Source organism: Dendropsophus ebraccatus, chromosome 2 (assembly GCF_027789765.1).
Source record: "Dendropsophus ebraccatus isolate aDenEbr1 chromosome 2, aDenEbr1.pat, whole genome shotgun sequence".
In the NCBI taxonomy this organism is placed as follows: Eukaryota; Metazoa; Chordata; class Amphibia; order Anura; family Hylidae; genus Dendropsophus; species Dendropsophus ebraccatus.
The window spans coordinates 50,088,580-50,104,969 of NC_091455.1; the positions used below are offsets into that span (position 1 = coordinate 50,088,580).

Sequence of the window (16,390 nt, forward strand, 5' to 3'; positions counted from 1 at the left end):
ATATTGCATTCATTTTTACGATTACACCAATTTATAACTTCATAAATAATAATTTTGGAATTCCCTCATACATGTTATGGTAAAATGAAAGACGCCATTACAAAGTACAACTATTCCTGTAACTAACAAGCCCTTACATGGCTTTGTAGATAGAAAACTGAAAGTGCTAAAGCTCTTAGAAGCGGAGGAGGAAAAAATGAAAACACAAAAATCAAAATTTGCGCAGCCCACTGAGTCATTTTGGGCCTGGTCCTCAAAGGGTTAAAATCGCCTGTACTATTGAATTCTGCAAAAAAATTAAACGATACACTTTAAGCATCCTATGTACTAACAGCGAGATTTCCCTATTAGATCTTCATCAGTGAGCACACTTCTGCTTTAAATGAGATCATAACATCTCCATGTGTTACCCATAAAGCTTGTCTGCATCTGACGTCATTCAGACACTCAGCCTGCAGAACATCTTGTGACTCGCTTAGACACCAGGAATGCTCATAGCAATGCGGAGCTGTGCAGGATAAAGTATACAGGCGCTGCCCATCGCTGATGTACACAGACACATTCACATTTACCATGTCCATCTTCTCATGTGCCTCACACCAACAAGCAACATAGTCAGTCTATGCAGAGAGGCTGACACAATGAAGAAAATCTAATAAGGAACCAGCCTGACACAATGGATGCAAAGTAAAATGATACACTGCTACTATGAACAGAAGAGTACAATGACAATGCTGACATGCTGGGCTCATCCTGGTCACCTCTTTACTGCACAGAGTATAATACGAGTCTGCTTTGATCTCATCTACAGCCAGAGCGGTTGTATTGTGTCACCCTGCATAGATTCCTGATAGTGAATGATACAATGCAGCTCCAGCACCAGGTCTGCAGGGACCAGGCTATGCTCTCACCTGCATCACTAGTACATGCCAGGCCTCTCATACACTCTGCTGAGCCTCTCGCACACTCTGCTGAGCCAGTGATGGTGTCCATTGTGGGGAGAAGAGAAACCACTACACAGATGTCCACAGAACTTTTCCCATTTACACATTAGAAACAGTAAAACAATTTATACATCAATTTATGTTCTCACTTTCAAGAATCACATGGCTGAGGTCACACCTCCACAACGTCCTAGCTACATGAAGAAATAGTCATGTCACACTGTGGCCCTGAGCCTGTCCAACAAAAAAGAGGTTCTTTGAATGCTTTGCCCACATGTGGCAACCACAATACAGAACCCACTGTGGCGAGACAGCTGTCCCCTGCAAGGAGGGGGGGGGGGGGGGGGGGGGGGGATAACAGGAGGTGAGATGGAAAAGAGCTTTTTCACTGTGGGAAACCCTTTGGGTTTCCTTTAAGTGTTTATCAAAGCTTAACCAGCTGGGTCATTGGGGACCCCCACCAATTTGGGGAACAGGGGCCAAATATTACCTGGATAAATGGAGTAACAGCATTTATTAAAGGCACCCTTATGTAAATATGTCTCAAACAATGGATGGTGGTACTGTGGTTTGTAGCAATATCACATCACTATTAAGATTTCTGCTTGCAGTCAGTGAATACAAACCCATTGCCTTACATCCTAGACACTTATCCTGTACTGTACATGAACAGTCCTGCTTCAGCTATCAGCAACTACCCTGTGACTATAAACAACAGCTTTACACACTGCAGACGTTATGTTGTCTATTTATTTACTTTAGAGCATGTTCACACACATACTTTATATGTTGTGGATTTTACTCTTTGTTCTACTTTTTCTATTGATTTACCCAGCAAATACAGTACATATGAACATACCCATAAAGGTGAGTGGGTTATCCCATATATAGGGAAGGACAAGCTGACTGCTTGGGCCCCCAAGGACCACAGGGATGGAGGTCAATTGTATCCTGACTGCTGATCTCTTAGGGTCCTATTACACCGAGCGATTTTTAACGATTAACGACTAACGGTCGCAAACAAGATTGTTTATATTTAACCTGAAATCATTCACCACATTACACAGAACAATTGTCGTTAGTTACAATCGTTACTATGATAGTTTATTGTTTCTGATCCCAGCAAAACAATGAACAATGTGCAAATACACTGAATGATTAGTGCAAAAATGCAGAGCTTGAGCGAACGAATGTGGAATTACAGCGAACGATTAGTGAACGATTAACAATAATTTTAGGTTCAGATCTAAATCAATGACATACGAACGATTTTGTCATCATTGCCTGTAATTACACAGAACGATTATCGTTTAAATTTGAACAATATAACGATTTTTCACACAATAATCGTCCCGTGTAATAGGGCCCTTACTCTTTGGAAACCCCCTATGATTATCTATTTACTGACAGCAAAAAGACATCTTGAGGAAATAGTAAGGAATTAAAATACAAACAGAAGAATACAGAACTGTTCATGTCGATAAAGATTTATTAAAAAAAAATATATATATATATAGCCACAAAATGATCACTGCTAAGAGCAGATGAATGAAACTGCCCAAATGAACATTGTTGTTGCCCACAGCAACCAATCACAGCGCAGCTTACATAACGTAAGCACAGAATTAGAAGGAAAAGCTGCGCTCTGATTGGTTACTTTCAGGCAATAGAGCAGCCTGGGGGGCAGAGCGGCTCCAGCACAGTACACAGCGCAGGGCTATGGGAGGCTGAGGCTACCGGGTGACACGTCCTCCATTACACCGCGCTGCTGAATGTTTTATACGGTAACTGTGCTCAGGTAACCGGTCACACAACACCACGGCACACGTACAGTACATACAGGCGTCACCACAGCATCCTTACCGAGCGCTCCGGCCGCAGCTGCTCCCTCCGCCGCTTATGTGTGTGTACAGCCGTTAGCTGTGCGTCTCTGTGGTGACAGGCTCCGCCCCCCGCGCTCAGCTGAGTGTTTGGTTAGTAGGTGCGCTCTGGCTCCCCTAGTGGTGAGGAGGATCGCGGGTACACGGCTATGCAGGCTGAGCTGTGCGGCGCTCGGGTTTTATAGGAATTATTGCACATAGTGATATCTGAGTATGGGGATGATGCACACAGCAATGTCACTAGATGTAGAAACTGGCATGCCACAGCTCAATAGTGCAGGCTGCACTGATATTACAGCACATAGATAACAGACATGGCATCACAATACACTAACACACAGGGATGTTACAGTACAAGGATAATACACACAGCATCATAGTGCAAGGATAATACACACAGCATCATAGTGCAAGGATAATACACAGCATCATAGTGTAAGGATAATACACACAGCATCATAGTGTACGGATAATACACACAGCATCATAGTGTAAGGATAACACACAGCATCATAGTGCAAGGATAATACACACAGCATCATAGTGCAAGGATAACACATAGCATCATAGTATAAGGATAATACACACAGCATCATAGTGCAAGTATAATACACAGCATCATAGTGCAAGGATAATACACACAGCATCATAGTGTAAGGATAACACACAGCATCATAGTGCAAGGATAATACACACAGCATCATAGTGCAAGGATAATACACACAGCATCATAGTGCAAGGATAATACACACAGCATCATAGTGCAAGTATAATACACACAGCATCATAGTATAAGGATAACACACACAGCATCATAGTGCAAGCATAATACACACAGCATCATAGTATAAGGATAATACACACAGCATCATAGTGCAAGTATAATATACACAGCATCATAGTATAAGGATAATACACACAGCATCATAGTGCAAGGATAATACACACAGCATCATAGTGTAAGGATAATACACAGCATCATAGTGCAAGGATAATACACAGCATCATAGTGCAAGGATAATACACAGCATCATAGTATAAGGATAATACACACAGCATCATAGTGCAAGGATAATACACACAGCATCATAGTGTAAGGATAATACATAGCATCATAGTGCAAGGATAATACACAGCATCATAGTGCAAGGATAATACACAGCATCATAGTATAAGGATAATACACACAGCATCATAGTGCAAGGATAATACACACAGCATCATAGTGCAAGGATAATGCACACAGCATCATAGTGCAAGGATAATACACACAGCATCATAGTGCAAGGATAATACACAGCATCATAGTGCAAGGATAATACACACAGCATCATAGTGTAAGGATAATACACACAGCATCATAGTGTACGGATAATACACACAGCATCATAGTGTAAGGATAACACACAGCATCATAGTGCAAGGATAATACACACAGCATCATAGTGCAAGGATAACACATAGCATCATAGTATAAGGATAATACACACAGCATCATAGTGCAAGTATAATACACAGCATCATAGTGCAAGGATAATACACACAGCATCATAGTGTAAGGATAACACACAGCATCATAGTGCAAGGATAATACACACAGCATCATAGTGCAAGGATAACACACAGCATCATAGTATAAGGATAATACACACAGCATCATAGTGCAAGTATAATATACACAGCATCATAGTATAAGGATAATACACACAGCATCATAGTGCAAGGATAATACACACAGCATCATAGTGTAAGGATAATACACAGCATCATAGTGCAAGGATAATACACAGCATCATAGTGCAAGGATAATACACAGCATCATAGTATAAGGATAATACACACAGCATCATAGTGCAAGGATTATACACACAGCATCATAGTGCAAGGATAATGCACACAGCATCATAGTGCAAGGATAATACACACAGCATCATAGTGCAAGGATAATACACAGCATCATAGTGCAAGGATAATACACACAGCATCATAGTGTAAGGATAATACACACAGCATCATAGTGTACGGATAATACACACAGCATCATAGTGTAAGGATAACACACAGCATCATAGTGCAAGGATAATACACACAGCATCATAGTGCAAGGATAACACATAGCATCATAGTATAAGGATAATACACACAGCATCATAGTGCAAGTATAATACACAGCATCATAGTGCAAGGATAATACACACAGCATCATAGTGTAAGGATAACACACAGCATCATAGTGCAAGGATAATACACACAGCATCATAGTGCAAGGATAACACACAGCATCATAGTATAAGGATAATACACACAGCATCATAGTGCAAGTATAATATACACAGCATCATAGTATAAGGATAATACACACAGCATCATAGTGCAAGGATAATACACACAGCATCATAGTGTAAGGATAATACACAGCATCATAGTGCAAGGATAATACACAGCATCATAGTGCAAGGATAATACACAGCATCATAGTATAAGGATAATACACACAGCATCATAGTGCAAGGATAATACACACAGCATCATAGTGTAAGGATAATACATAGCATCATAGTGCAAGGATAATACACAGCATCATAGTGCAAGGATAATACACAGCATCATAGTATAAGGATAATACACACAACATCATAGTGCAAGGATAATACACACAGCATCATAGTGTAAGGATAATACACAGCATCATAGTGCAAGGATAATACACAGCATCATAGTGCAAGGATAATACACACAGCATCATAGTGCAAGGATAATACACACAGCATCATAGTGCAAGGATAATACACACAGCATCATAGTGTAAGGATAATACACAGCATCATAGTGCAAGGATAATACACAGCATCATAGTGCAAGGATAATTCACACAGCATCATAGTGCAAGGATAATACACACAGCATCATAGTGCAAGGATAATACACACAGCATCATAGTGTAAGGATAATACACAGCATCATAGTGCAAGGATAATACACAGCATCATAGTGCAAGGATAATACACACAGCATCATAGTGCAAGGATAATACACACAGCATCATAGTGTAAGGATAATACACAGCATCATAGTGCAAGGATAATACACATAGCATCATAGTGTAAGGATAATGCACACAGCTGTTAGGGCCACGGCGGCGTCCCGTGCTCCGGACCGCCGCCGCACCCTCTCTCCTACATCTGCAGCAGCCGGTGTCCTTAGGCAGGGACCCGGCGCTGCTGTTGCTTCGGCCCCGGGGGGCGCCTCACCTCACCGCGCTCCTGTCCGTCGCTGTGCCGGCCGGCGCGCGCGTCCCCGCCTCCTAGGGCGCGCACGCGCCGGCTGTCTCAGATTTAAAGGGGCAGTGCACTCTTAATTGGTCCACATGTCAATCACTCCCCTATAAGTTCCAGCTCTGCCCCCTTCCAGGTGTTGGAGCCTCTACATGCTTCCCATAGCGTTTGGCCCAGCTCCCTGTTGTTCCTGATTCCTGTCTGCTACCTGGTCCCTAGTCTTTGTTCCTGATTCCTGTCTGCTACCTGGTCCCTAGTCCTTGTTCCTGGTTCCTGCTCCTCTGTTACACTACTGCTCCTGTGTTCAGCCTGTCACCTGCGGTTACGCCTACAGACCTCTGCCAGCACCTTCTCCTGCCTACTGCTCCCGCCACGCCTCGCCTGCCGTCACTAGCAACCAAGCCAGGGGTAGCGACCTGGGGGTCGCCTGCCGCAGCAAGTCCATCCCGCCTTGCGGCGGGCTCTGGTGAAAACCAGCGGCCCCTTAGACTCCGCTCCCTGGTGAGGTTAGTGCCATCGCTGGTGACGGTCCAGTGGATCCACTACTCCAGGCGTTACAGTAGGCTCCAACCATGGATCCCGGCGAGGTGCCTGATATCCGTGAAGTAGCCCGAGTGGTCGCCCTACAGGCTCAACAGATCCAGCAACAGTCACAGCTGATTGCCTGCTGCAGCCTCTCGTACAGAGAGTCCCTGGGTATCTCAAAGATACTGGTACGGTATTGTCTGCATTGGAGAACTTCATTTGGCAACCGGAATATTGTTGGCTGGGACTGGATGTCACGTCTTTGTACACCAGTATCCCACATCCGGTGGCAATGCAAGCTCTCCAATTTCATTTGGATAAGTACAGTGGATATAGCAGGGAACTTATTGAGTTCATCAAAAGCACTACTTGGTTTCTCATGTCGCATAATTATTTCAAATTTGGTGACAAGTTTTATTTACAAACAAGCGGCGTTTCTATGGGGGCTAAATATTCCCCGTCGCTTGCAAATCTCACCATGTCCCATTGGGAAGAAATTTATATTTACACTAGCGACAACCCGTTCTTGGATTCCATACGGTGGTACGCCAGATTCATAGACGATTTGCTACTCATCTGGGATGGCTCTGAATCTGACGTACCACTGTTTGTTGAATATGTGAACAGTAATAGTATGGGCCTCCGCTTCACTCATAATGCTGACAAACATAAGATGATCTTCCTTGACCTTGAACTTACGGGTATACCATCACATGTAGTTGAGACTAAAACACACAGAAAGCCAGTGTCAGGCAACACCACATTGCATGCCTCGAGTTCCCACCCCAGGCACACCATCAAATCCATACCAGTAGGGGAGCTAACCCGCATGCGCCGTAACTGCAATACGGAGCATGCTTATAGAGAAAATAGCAAATGTACATGGGATAGATTACTATGCAGGGGATACCCACGTTGGATGCTGGGGCGGGCTGCCAATAAGGTGGATAATCGAGATAGACATGACTTGCTAGTAAGGAAGCCTAAGCCAATTTCTCAACACATTCCTACATTGGTCACCAGATTTAGCCCTCAGTTCAGACAGATCAGAGACATCATCCTCAAACATATCCACATATTGCGGAGTGACCAGGGGCGTAGCTAATGTCTCCTAGGCCCTGGTGCGAGAGGCCAACTTGGGCCCCCCCCCCCCCCCTCCTTTCACGACCAAGTGATGCTATTGTTGTGTGTGTGTGTGTGTGTGTGTGTGTGTGTATATATATATATATATATATATATATATATATACACACACACAGTGGTGCCTTGGATTATGAGCATAATTCGTTCCAGGACCGTGCTTGTAATCCAAATCCACTCTTAAACCAAAGCAAATTTTCCTATAAGAAATCATGTAAATGCAGACAATTGGTTCCACACCCCAAATATATTTATTATTCTGTACTGTACAGTAATGGAGAGGATGGGAAACACAAGGGCTGACAGAGACTGCAGGGAGCATGAAGGAATGAGCAGGGCAGATGTGGGCACATACATGCAGCACTCTCTGTCCGGGGAGAGAGGGGTTACAGCTATGGAGAGATTACCCCCCCCCCCCACAGTCCTGTCCCCTGATGTAAGCCCCAGCCTGAAGGGGATCTGCTATGATTTGGAAGGTGTTTAGAGTACAGTGCTGTAGACCCCGCTATGCAGGCCATGCCCCTTCTCCACTCGCGCTCCCACCCAATACAGGAAGTTCTTAAACCAAAGCAATGCTCTTAAACCAAGTCACAATTTTGAAAAACTGTGAGCTCTTAAACCAAAATGCTCTTAAACGAAGTTACTCTTAAACCAAGGTACCACTGTATGTATATATATATATATATATATATATATATATATATATATATACACACACACACACACACACACCAAGACAGATATTACCTATTACCGCCATACTGTTACCGACCAAATCCTGTATACTGAGACCAATATTACCAGTAATACCAGTATATAGGGAGGAAACATTACCGCCACACCACAACCACTACCATCACCACCATATTGTTACTGACCAAATCCAGTATACTAAATCACCTCATCCAGTCATATAGAGGTGGCCCCAGCTCTACACAGGCTCTATACACCATATACATTACTGTGCAGTTATATCAGGTGACTCACAGGAGACGTCTTTTCTGATCGGAGTTCTTTCCTTTTCATCATCTTCTCCATCCGTCCTAGGCCGTTATGAGAACTTCTCCGAGCCACGAATCCACAGAATCTGCCAGACAGACATATTAGGCTCCACACTCTGACACCATCTCCATCTCTATACACACTGCACATCTGTACTGTCCCCTTTACACCCTCATTTAGTGGGTAGCCCTGACTCTATGTGACCTCCTAATAATATATGCCCCCCTCTGTGTATTCCCTCTCCCCCTATGTTGCCCCCCCAAATAGATGGCCCCCTCTACCCCCTCCCTTATAGATGGCCCCCTCTACCCCCTCCCTTATAGATGGCCCCCTCTTCCCCCTCCCTTATAGATGGCCCCCTCTCTCCTCACCCTCCCTTATGGATGGTCCCCTCTCCCCCCACCCTCCCTTATAGATGGCCCCCTCTCCCCCCACCCTCCCTTATAGATGGTCCCCTTCCCCCCCCCCTCCCTTATAGATGGTCCCCTTCCCCCCCCCCCTCCCTTATAGATGGTCCCCTTCCCCCCCCCTCCTTATAGATGGTCCCCTTCCCCCCCCCTCCCTTATAGATGGTCCCCTTCCCCCCCCCCCCTTATAGATGGTCCCCTTCCCCCCCCCCTCCCTTATAGATGGTCCCCTTCCCCCCCCTCCCTTATAGATGGTCCCCTTCCCCCCCTCCCTTATAGATGGTCCCCTTCCCCCCCTCCCTTATAGATGGTCCCCTTCCCCCCCCTCCCTTATAGATGGTCCCCTTCCCCCCCCCCTCCCTTATAGATGGTCCCCTTCCCCCCCCTCCCTTATAGATGGTCCCCTTCCCCCCCCTCCCTTATAGATGGTCCCCTTTCTCCCCCTTTATAGATGGTCCCCTTCCTCCCTCCCTTATAGATGGTCCCCTTTCCCCCCCCCACCCTCATAGATGGCCCCCCTCTTTCCCCCCACCCTCATAGATGGCCCCTCTTTCCCCCCACCCTCATAGATGGCCCCTCTTTCCCCCCACCCTCATAGATGGCTCCTCTTTCCCCCCACCCTCATAGATAGCCCCCTCCTTCCCCCCACCCTCATAGATGGCCCCCCTCTTTCCCCCCACCCTCATAAATGCCCCCCTCTTCCCCCCACCGTCATAGATGCCCCCCTCCTTCCCCCCACCCTCATAGATGCCCCCCTCCTTTCCCCCCACCCTCATAGATGGCCCCCTCTTTCCCCCACCCTCATAGATGGCCCCCTCTTTCCCCCCACCCTCATAGATGGCCCCCTCCTTTCCCCCCACCCGTACAGGCTGATAAAAAAACAAAACTTAACTCACCTGACATCGCGCTCCCACGTTGATCCTCACTCCTTCGATCTGTCCCCGGCTGCTGCGCGGCTGCCGGGGGTGTTGCGTCTTATATCCGGCAGCGCGCATCCCAGAACTCCCTGCGCGCCGGAAACCGGAAGTCAGGGCCCAAGGCGCGCAGGGAGTTCTGGGATGCGCGCGCTGCCGGGGGTAAGACGCGACACCCCCGGCAGCCGCGTAGCAGCCGTGGGAAAGACGGAGCCAGACTCTTGTGACCGCAAGCAAAACAATGCTTGCGGTCACAAGAGTAATTGATCGGCGGCCCCCGCGACCACGGTGGCTACGCCACTGGGAGTGACCCAATACTGAATCACATCTTGCAGTCAGGATGTCGGGTAGTTTCCAGCAGAGCTTCCACCCTGGGAGATGTTCTCTCCCCTTCGGCCCCTAAACAGCAGAGGTCCTCAACGTGGCTTAGCTGCAAAGGTTTTTACAGGTGTGGACAAGTTCCTTGCCGTACCTGTTCGGTAGCACTGCCCAAAAAGTCATTTGCCAGTAGCTCTGGCAGGGAGTTCCAGATAGGCTGCTTCTTGAATTGTAACAGTACACACGTAGTGTACATTATTTTGTGCACACATTGTAATCTTATCTATGTGGGTTGCACTACACGTAAGTTTAAAACTCGCATTGTGGAGCACATTTATGACATAGGACATTCTACCACACGCAGCCTATCTGGAGCCTCCCACCATTTTGTGCATACCCATCAGGGCAATTTGGATTCTTTCAGAGCTTTTGCCATTGATCGTGTACAATTGCCACCTAGAGGGGGCGATATTAGACATGCCTTAGCCAGAAAAGAAGCCTATTGGATCTTTCATTTAAATACTATTGCACCACATGGCTTGAACCTTCGCAGAGAACTTCAACTGTATTACTAGAAGCTTCAAACTAGCTGTTTCATATTGTGCTATTCATTTATTTATATTTCTTGCATATGATGTGTTCTGATTGTTTGGACACGGTTTACAACTGTCAAGTAGAACGCAAAAATTGGTTTTAGTCTGCACTTTGTTGATTATGGGTGTGTGTATATGTAAAGTTCTGACGCCATCATGCTTCTGGGCGGAGTCGGACCACCTATTTATACTCACCTGTATGGCTTTAACCTCAGCCATGATTAAGGGTATGTGACGTACCAGAAACATGTTGGCGTGAGACTGTGAGAGCCTATGTATTGTCTCCGTTGCTTTCTAAGGATCACAGAATAAAGCTATCATTGAGCACTGCATCGCTGAGCCCAGGTGATTTTCTTTTACTGACAGCTGATCCAACAACTGACTGCAGCCGTACAGCAGCATACCACAGCCCAGCAGTCATCACCTCCTGCAGCCTCATCAAAACTACGACTGGCTCTCCCAAGTAAATATGGAGGTGACCCCAAGTTGTGCAGAGGATTCCTGACCCAATGCACTATGCATATTGAACTTCTAAGCAGTCAGTTTGCCACCGAGCGCTCTAAAGTGGCTTTCATTATCAGCCTATTGGAAGGTAGAGCTCTGGCCTGGGCCACACCGCTGTGGGACCGTGATGACCCTGTTGCTGCCAATCTCCGAATCTTCCTGGCTGAGTTCCGCTCTGTCTTTGAGGAACCTGCCCGTGCGTCTTCAGCTGAGACTGCTCTCCTCAATCTATCTCAAGGAACATCCTCCGTTGGTGATTACGCCATCCAGTTCCGCACCCTGGCCGCAGAACTAGACTGGAATGAGGCTGCCCTAATTGCCACTGTCCAGTCGAGTGAAAGATGTGCTCGCTGCCCGAGACCTTCCTACCTCCTTGAACGAACTCATTCTACTGGCTACCAGAGTCTACACCAGGTTTTCCGAGAGAGAGGAGGAGGTCCGGCAAGAACAGCGTCTGAGTCTGCCCCGTCGCCATCCCCGGCTGGCCCCGGTGTTTCAGAATCCCGTTGCTCCTATGCCCCAGTCATCTCCAGAGGTTCCTATGCAGGTGGAACGAGCTCGCCTGACGACTGATGAGAGGGCCTGTCGACTGGAGCTGAATCTCTGCCTCTATTGCGGTGGCGCTGGATTTTTCTTTCTACAGAAGAAGGACGGTTCCCTCCGCCCATGCATAGACTACCGGGGCTTAAATAAGGTGACTGTCAAGAACCGTTATCCTCTTCCGCTAATCCCTGAACTGTTCGACCGTCTCCGTGGAGCTAGGATCTTCTCCAAGCTGGATCTCAGAGGAGCCTATAACTTGATCCGTATTCGTGAAGGAGACGAATGGAAGACCGCTTTCAACACCAGAGATGGGCACTACGAATATCTGGTCATGCCATTCGGCCTATGCAACGCCCCAGCGGTCTTCCAGGAATTCGTGAACGATATATTCCGCGATCTCCTCTATGTCTGCGTCATTGTCTATCTTGACGACATCCTGGTCTTCTCCCACGACCAGCAGACCCACGTGTCCCATGTACGGCAGGTTCTACGAAGACTACGGGCCAACCATTTGTATGCCAAGCTGGAGAAGTGCGTTTTCCTTCAGCGCAGCCTGCCGTTTCTTGGATACATTGTCTCCGACCAGGGCCTACAGATGGATCCAGCCAAGCTCTCTGCTGTTCTCCAGTGGCCACGTCCTGTGGGACTTAGAGCTATCCAACGTTTCCTTGGATTTGCCAACTACTATCGGCAGTTCATCCCCCACTTCTCTACCCTGGTCGCACCCATAGTGGCTCACCAAGAAGAAGGCGGATCCCAGACGTTGGCCTCCAGAGGCCGAACAAGCCTTCAATAGCCTAAAGTCTACCTTTGCCTCTGCTCCTGCTCTAGTTCGTCCGGATGTCTCCAAGTCGTTTTCTCTTGAAGTCGATGCATCTTCTGTGGGCGCAGGAGCCATCCTCTCGCAAAGGGACACATCAGGCAAGACCAGAACCTGCGGGTTCTTTTCTAAGACTTTCTCCCCTGCCGAGAGGAACTATACGATTGGAGACCGTGAACTCCTGGCTATTAAGTTGGCACTGGAGGAGTGGCGTCATCTCCTAGAGGGGGCTAGACATCCTGTTAACATCTACACGGACCACAAGAACCTCCTCTACCTCCAATCGGCTCAACGCCTCAATCCTCGGCAGGCCAGGTGGTCCCTCTTCTTCTCTCGGTTCAACTTTACCATTCATTTCCGTCCAGCCGAGAAGAATATAAAGGCCGATGCATTATCCCGAGCATCCGATGTCATGGGGCAAGAGGAATCTCCTCGTCACATAATACCTCCCGATCACCTAGTACCAGTTGCCACTTCTACTCTGCAGAGACTGCCTCCCGGCAAGACTTATGTGCGCCCTGCACTCCGTAAACGCATCTTGAAGTGGGGTCATTCCTCTTTGGTGGCCGGGCATCCAGGAGCTCAAAAGAACGGGCAATTGATCTCCAGTCACTACTGGTGGCCCAATCTCTATCAGAATGTCAAGGACTTTGTGGCTTCCTGCGCAGTCTGTGCCAGGAATAAGTCACCCCGTCAAAGACCTGCCGGCCTACTTTTGCCCTTGCCAGTCCCGGACCGTCCCTGGCACCACATAGTGATGGATTTCATCACGGATCTACCTCCATCCGCGGGCAATACAGTCATTTGGGTGGTGACTGACCGCTTCTCTAAAATGGCTCACTTCGTGGCCTTCCCTGGACTACCCTCTGCTCCTCGTCTGGCTCAGCTGTTCTTCCGACACATCTTCCGCCTGCATGGACTTCCTCTTCACATTGTGTCCGATCGAGGCTCTCAATTTGTCTCCAAGTTTTGGCGTGCCCTCTGCTCGCAACTCCAAGTGAAGCTGGACTTCTCATCGGCCTATCATCCCCAGACCAACGGGCAAGTGGAGAGAGTCAATCAGATCCTGGGTAACTACCTACGTCATTTTGTGTCCAGCCGCCAAGACAACTGGTCCGATCTACTTCCATGGGCAGAGTTTTCTTATAACCATCTGGACTCGAGTTCCACAGGCAAGTCTCCTTTCTATGTGGTCTACGGGCATCACCCTCGTCCTCCTCTGCCTCTCTCTCCATCATCTGAGGTTCCTGGAGGAATTGATCTCTGACCTTCAATCGATCTGGGAACAGACTCGACAGTCCTTACTCAAAGCCTCTGAACGCATGAAGAACCAGGCTGATAAGAAGAGAAGACCTGCCACAAATTTTCTCCCAGGTGACAAAGTCTGGCTCTCGGCCAAGTATGTCCGTCTCAAGATTCCCAGCTACAAGTTGGGTCCTCGATTTCACACAGCATCAGGCTATGTTCACACTACGGAACTTACGTACTGCTGCCTTCTAAGAAATCCCGGCCAGAGTACATACACTTCGGCCGGGATCCCTAGCAGCGCCGCAAGAAACTGACATGTCAGAAAACCTGTCAGTGCACACTATGGAGCGAGCGGCTCCGGCGGCACGCTCCATTGTGTGCAGTGGGGAATTCATAATGCGGGCACGAACAGATGCGCCTGCATCCGAATTTAGCGGCAGTGAAGATTATCCCTCTAGTACGGCAGTACCGGCCAGGGTGATCTTCTCTGACACCAGCCGTTCTGTGACCCGGCCGGGTCACAGGACAGCCGCTGTCTTACTACGTGGGAACATGGCCTGATGCTGTGTGCATTTTCCTTGTACTATGAGGCTATGTTTACACAACGTAAGTTCTGGGGGAATCTAGGCCGTTGTTACAACGACCATGATTCCCACGGAACTTACGTAGTGCTGCCTTCTGAGGGAATCCCGGACGGAGTGTATACACATGGTATACACTCTGGCTGGGATCCCCAGCGGCACCGTAGAAAATAGTGGCCGCAGAAGGCATGCCAGTGCACACAATGGAGCGTGCACTGACATGGCAATTTTTGTTTTCCACATACCAGTATCCTAAGGACAATGTTGGATTTGATAGACTATGTCAATAATAAGCAGATTTCTTTTTTTATAACATGGTTTATGAGGGGTATAGGGGTGTTTTTATTTCAATAAAAAAAATCCCCCCAAAAAAGAAAAAAATCTCCATATAGTGTTTTGTTTATTACTCACCCTAGAGGCTAAGTAGTGGAAGCTGTCTAATAGACAGCATATATATATATATATATATATATATATATATATATATATATATATAGTGATGCCTTGGATTACGAGCATAATTCCTTCCAGGACTGTGCTTGTAATCCAAATCCACTCTTAAAACAAAGCAAGTTTTCTCATAAGAAATCATAGAAATGCTGACAATTGGTTCCACACCCCGCATTATTACCCCTGTAACCATTACTGCAGGGGAACTTGGAAGGGCTGGGTTTGATCAGACTCAAAGCATCAAATAATGGCGCTCCGGGTCTGGGGCAGAAGCAGGCTGGTATTAGTCTGGGAAGGGCCACAATAAATGGTCTTGGTATTACTAGATTGTTTTACCTATGTAAAAGAGTAGGAACCCTACCTGATGTCTTTTTATGTGTCTTGATCATACAACTTATCAAGCTGCCTCAGTCTTTGTTTATCGCACATTCATTTCGGCACCGTCGTGGTACGGCGTGACATCAGAGAAATCATTCATTACCCCAATACCAAATCCATATCGTTTTCAGGTTTTGTAAGTTTATACATTTTACTAATTTGTCTACGACAGAAATACTTTTATATTGAAAAAATATAGGTTCTTTCTACAGTCCAAGACCTGTAGCTTTTTTATTTTCTTGACGGAGCTGTGTGGGGTCTTGACTGCCTTCTAACAACCCAATTCTAGTCTATTCTACCCAGAACAGACTGCATGGGGGAGATTTATAAACATGGTGTGAAGTGAAACTGGCTCAGTTGCCCCTAGCAACCAATCAGATTCCACCTTTCATTTTCCAAAGAGCCTGTGAGGAATGAAAGGTGGAATCTGATTGGTTGTTTTGATAAATCTCCCCCCATATGAATACCTTCTCCTATCAGCTCCATTCTTGTCTCTACCCTAGAATCACCCTGTGCCTCTTTATGTTCATCACGTTTACATGAAAATAATAGCAATAAAACAGTTCCATAATTGAATATGACTAATTCTTTATACTAGTGCGCTACAATGTAATTACATGGAGTTATCAGTAGGTGGCGCTCTTCTGAACGAGCTCTTGCTGCAGTTCATGTTCTCGGGCTCACTGGCTCATACCATTATCAACGAAGGGGAAGCGGCAGTAATAAACGCTTTTATATCCGTCACCCTAGTCTGCTACAGTGTTTAGCTCTATAATATTATTGTTACTCGCACAGTATAGATTTGGTATGAGTAGGCGTACTGTCAGAAATAAACACCTGAGTTGTATTAGACCCCCCCCCCCCCCTA

The 16,390-nt window shown here is 46.8% G+C and overlaps 1 protein-coding gene across 7 annotated transcripts in view; it reads right to left on the minus strand.

Moving 5' to 3' along the window:
* Positions 1–16,390, minus strand: part of CSPP1 (centrosome and spindle pole associated protein 1) — a 65,264-nt gene that overhangs the window by 48,547 nt on the left and 327 nt on the right. For 3 of the 7 annotated variants that reach the window (XM_069957516.1, XM_069957520.1, XM_069957513.1), the window contains exon 1: positions 15,506–15,662. The exons of 1 other annotated variant lie outside the window; for it this stretch is intronic. In XM_069957516.1, coding sequence (XP_069813617.1) covers positions 15,506–15,533 — 28 coding nt within the window. In that variant the 5' untranslated portion in view covers positions 15,534–15,662. Of the gene's footprint in view, positions 1–2,807; positions 2,944–15,505; positions 15,664–16,139; positions 16,229–16,390 lie in introns of those variants that run through there. 3 more of the 7 variants (XM_069957518.1, XM_069957515.1, XM_069957517.1) reach the window with 3 other exon arrangements.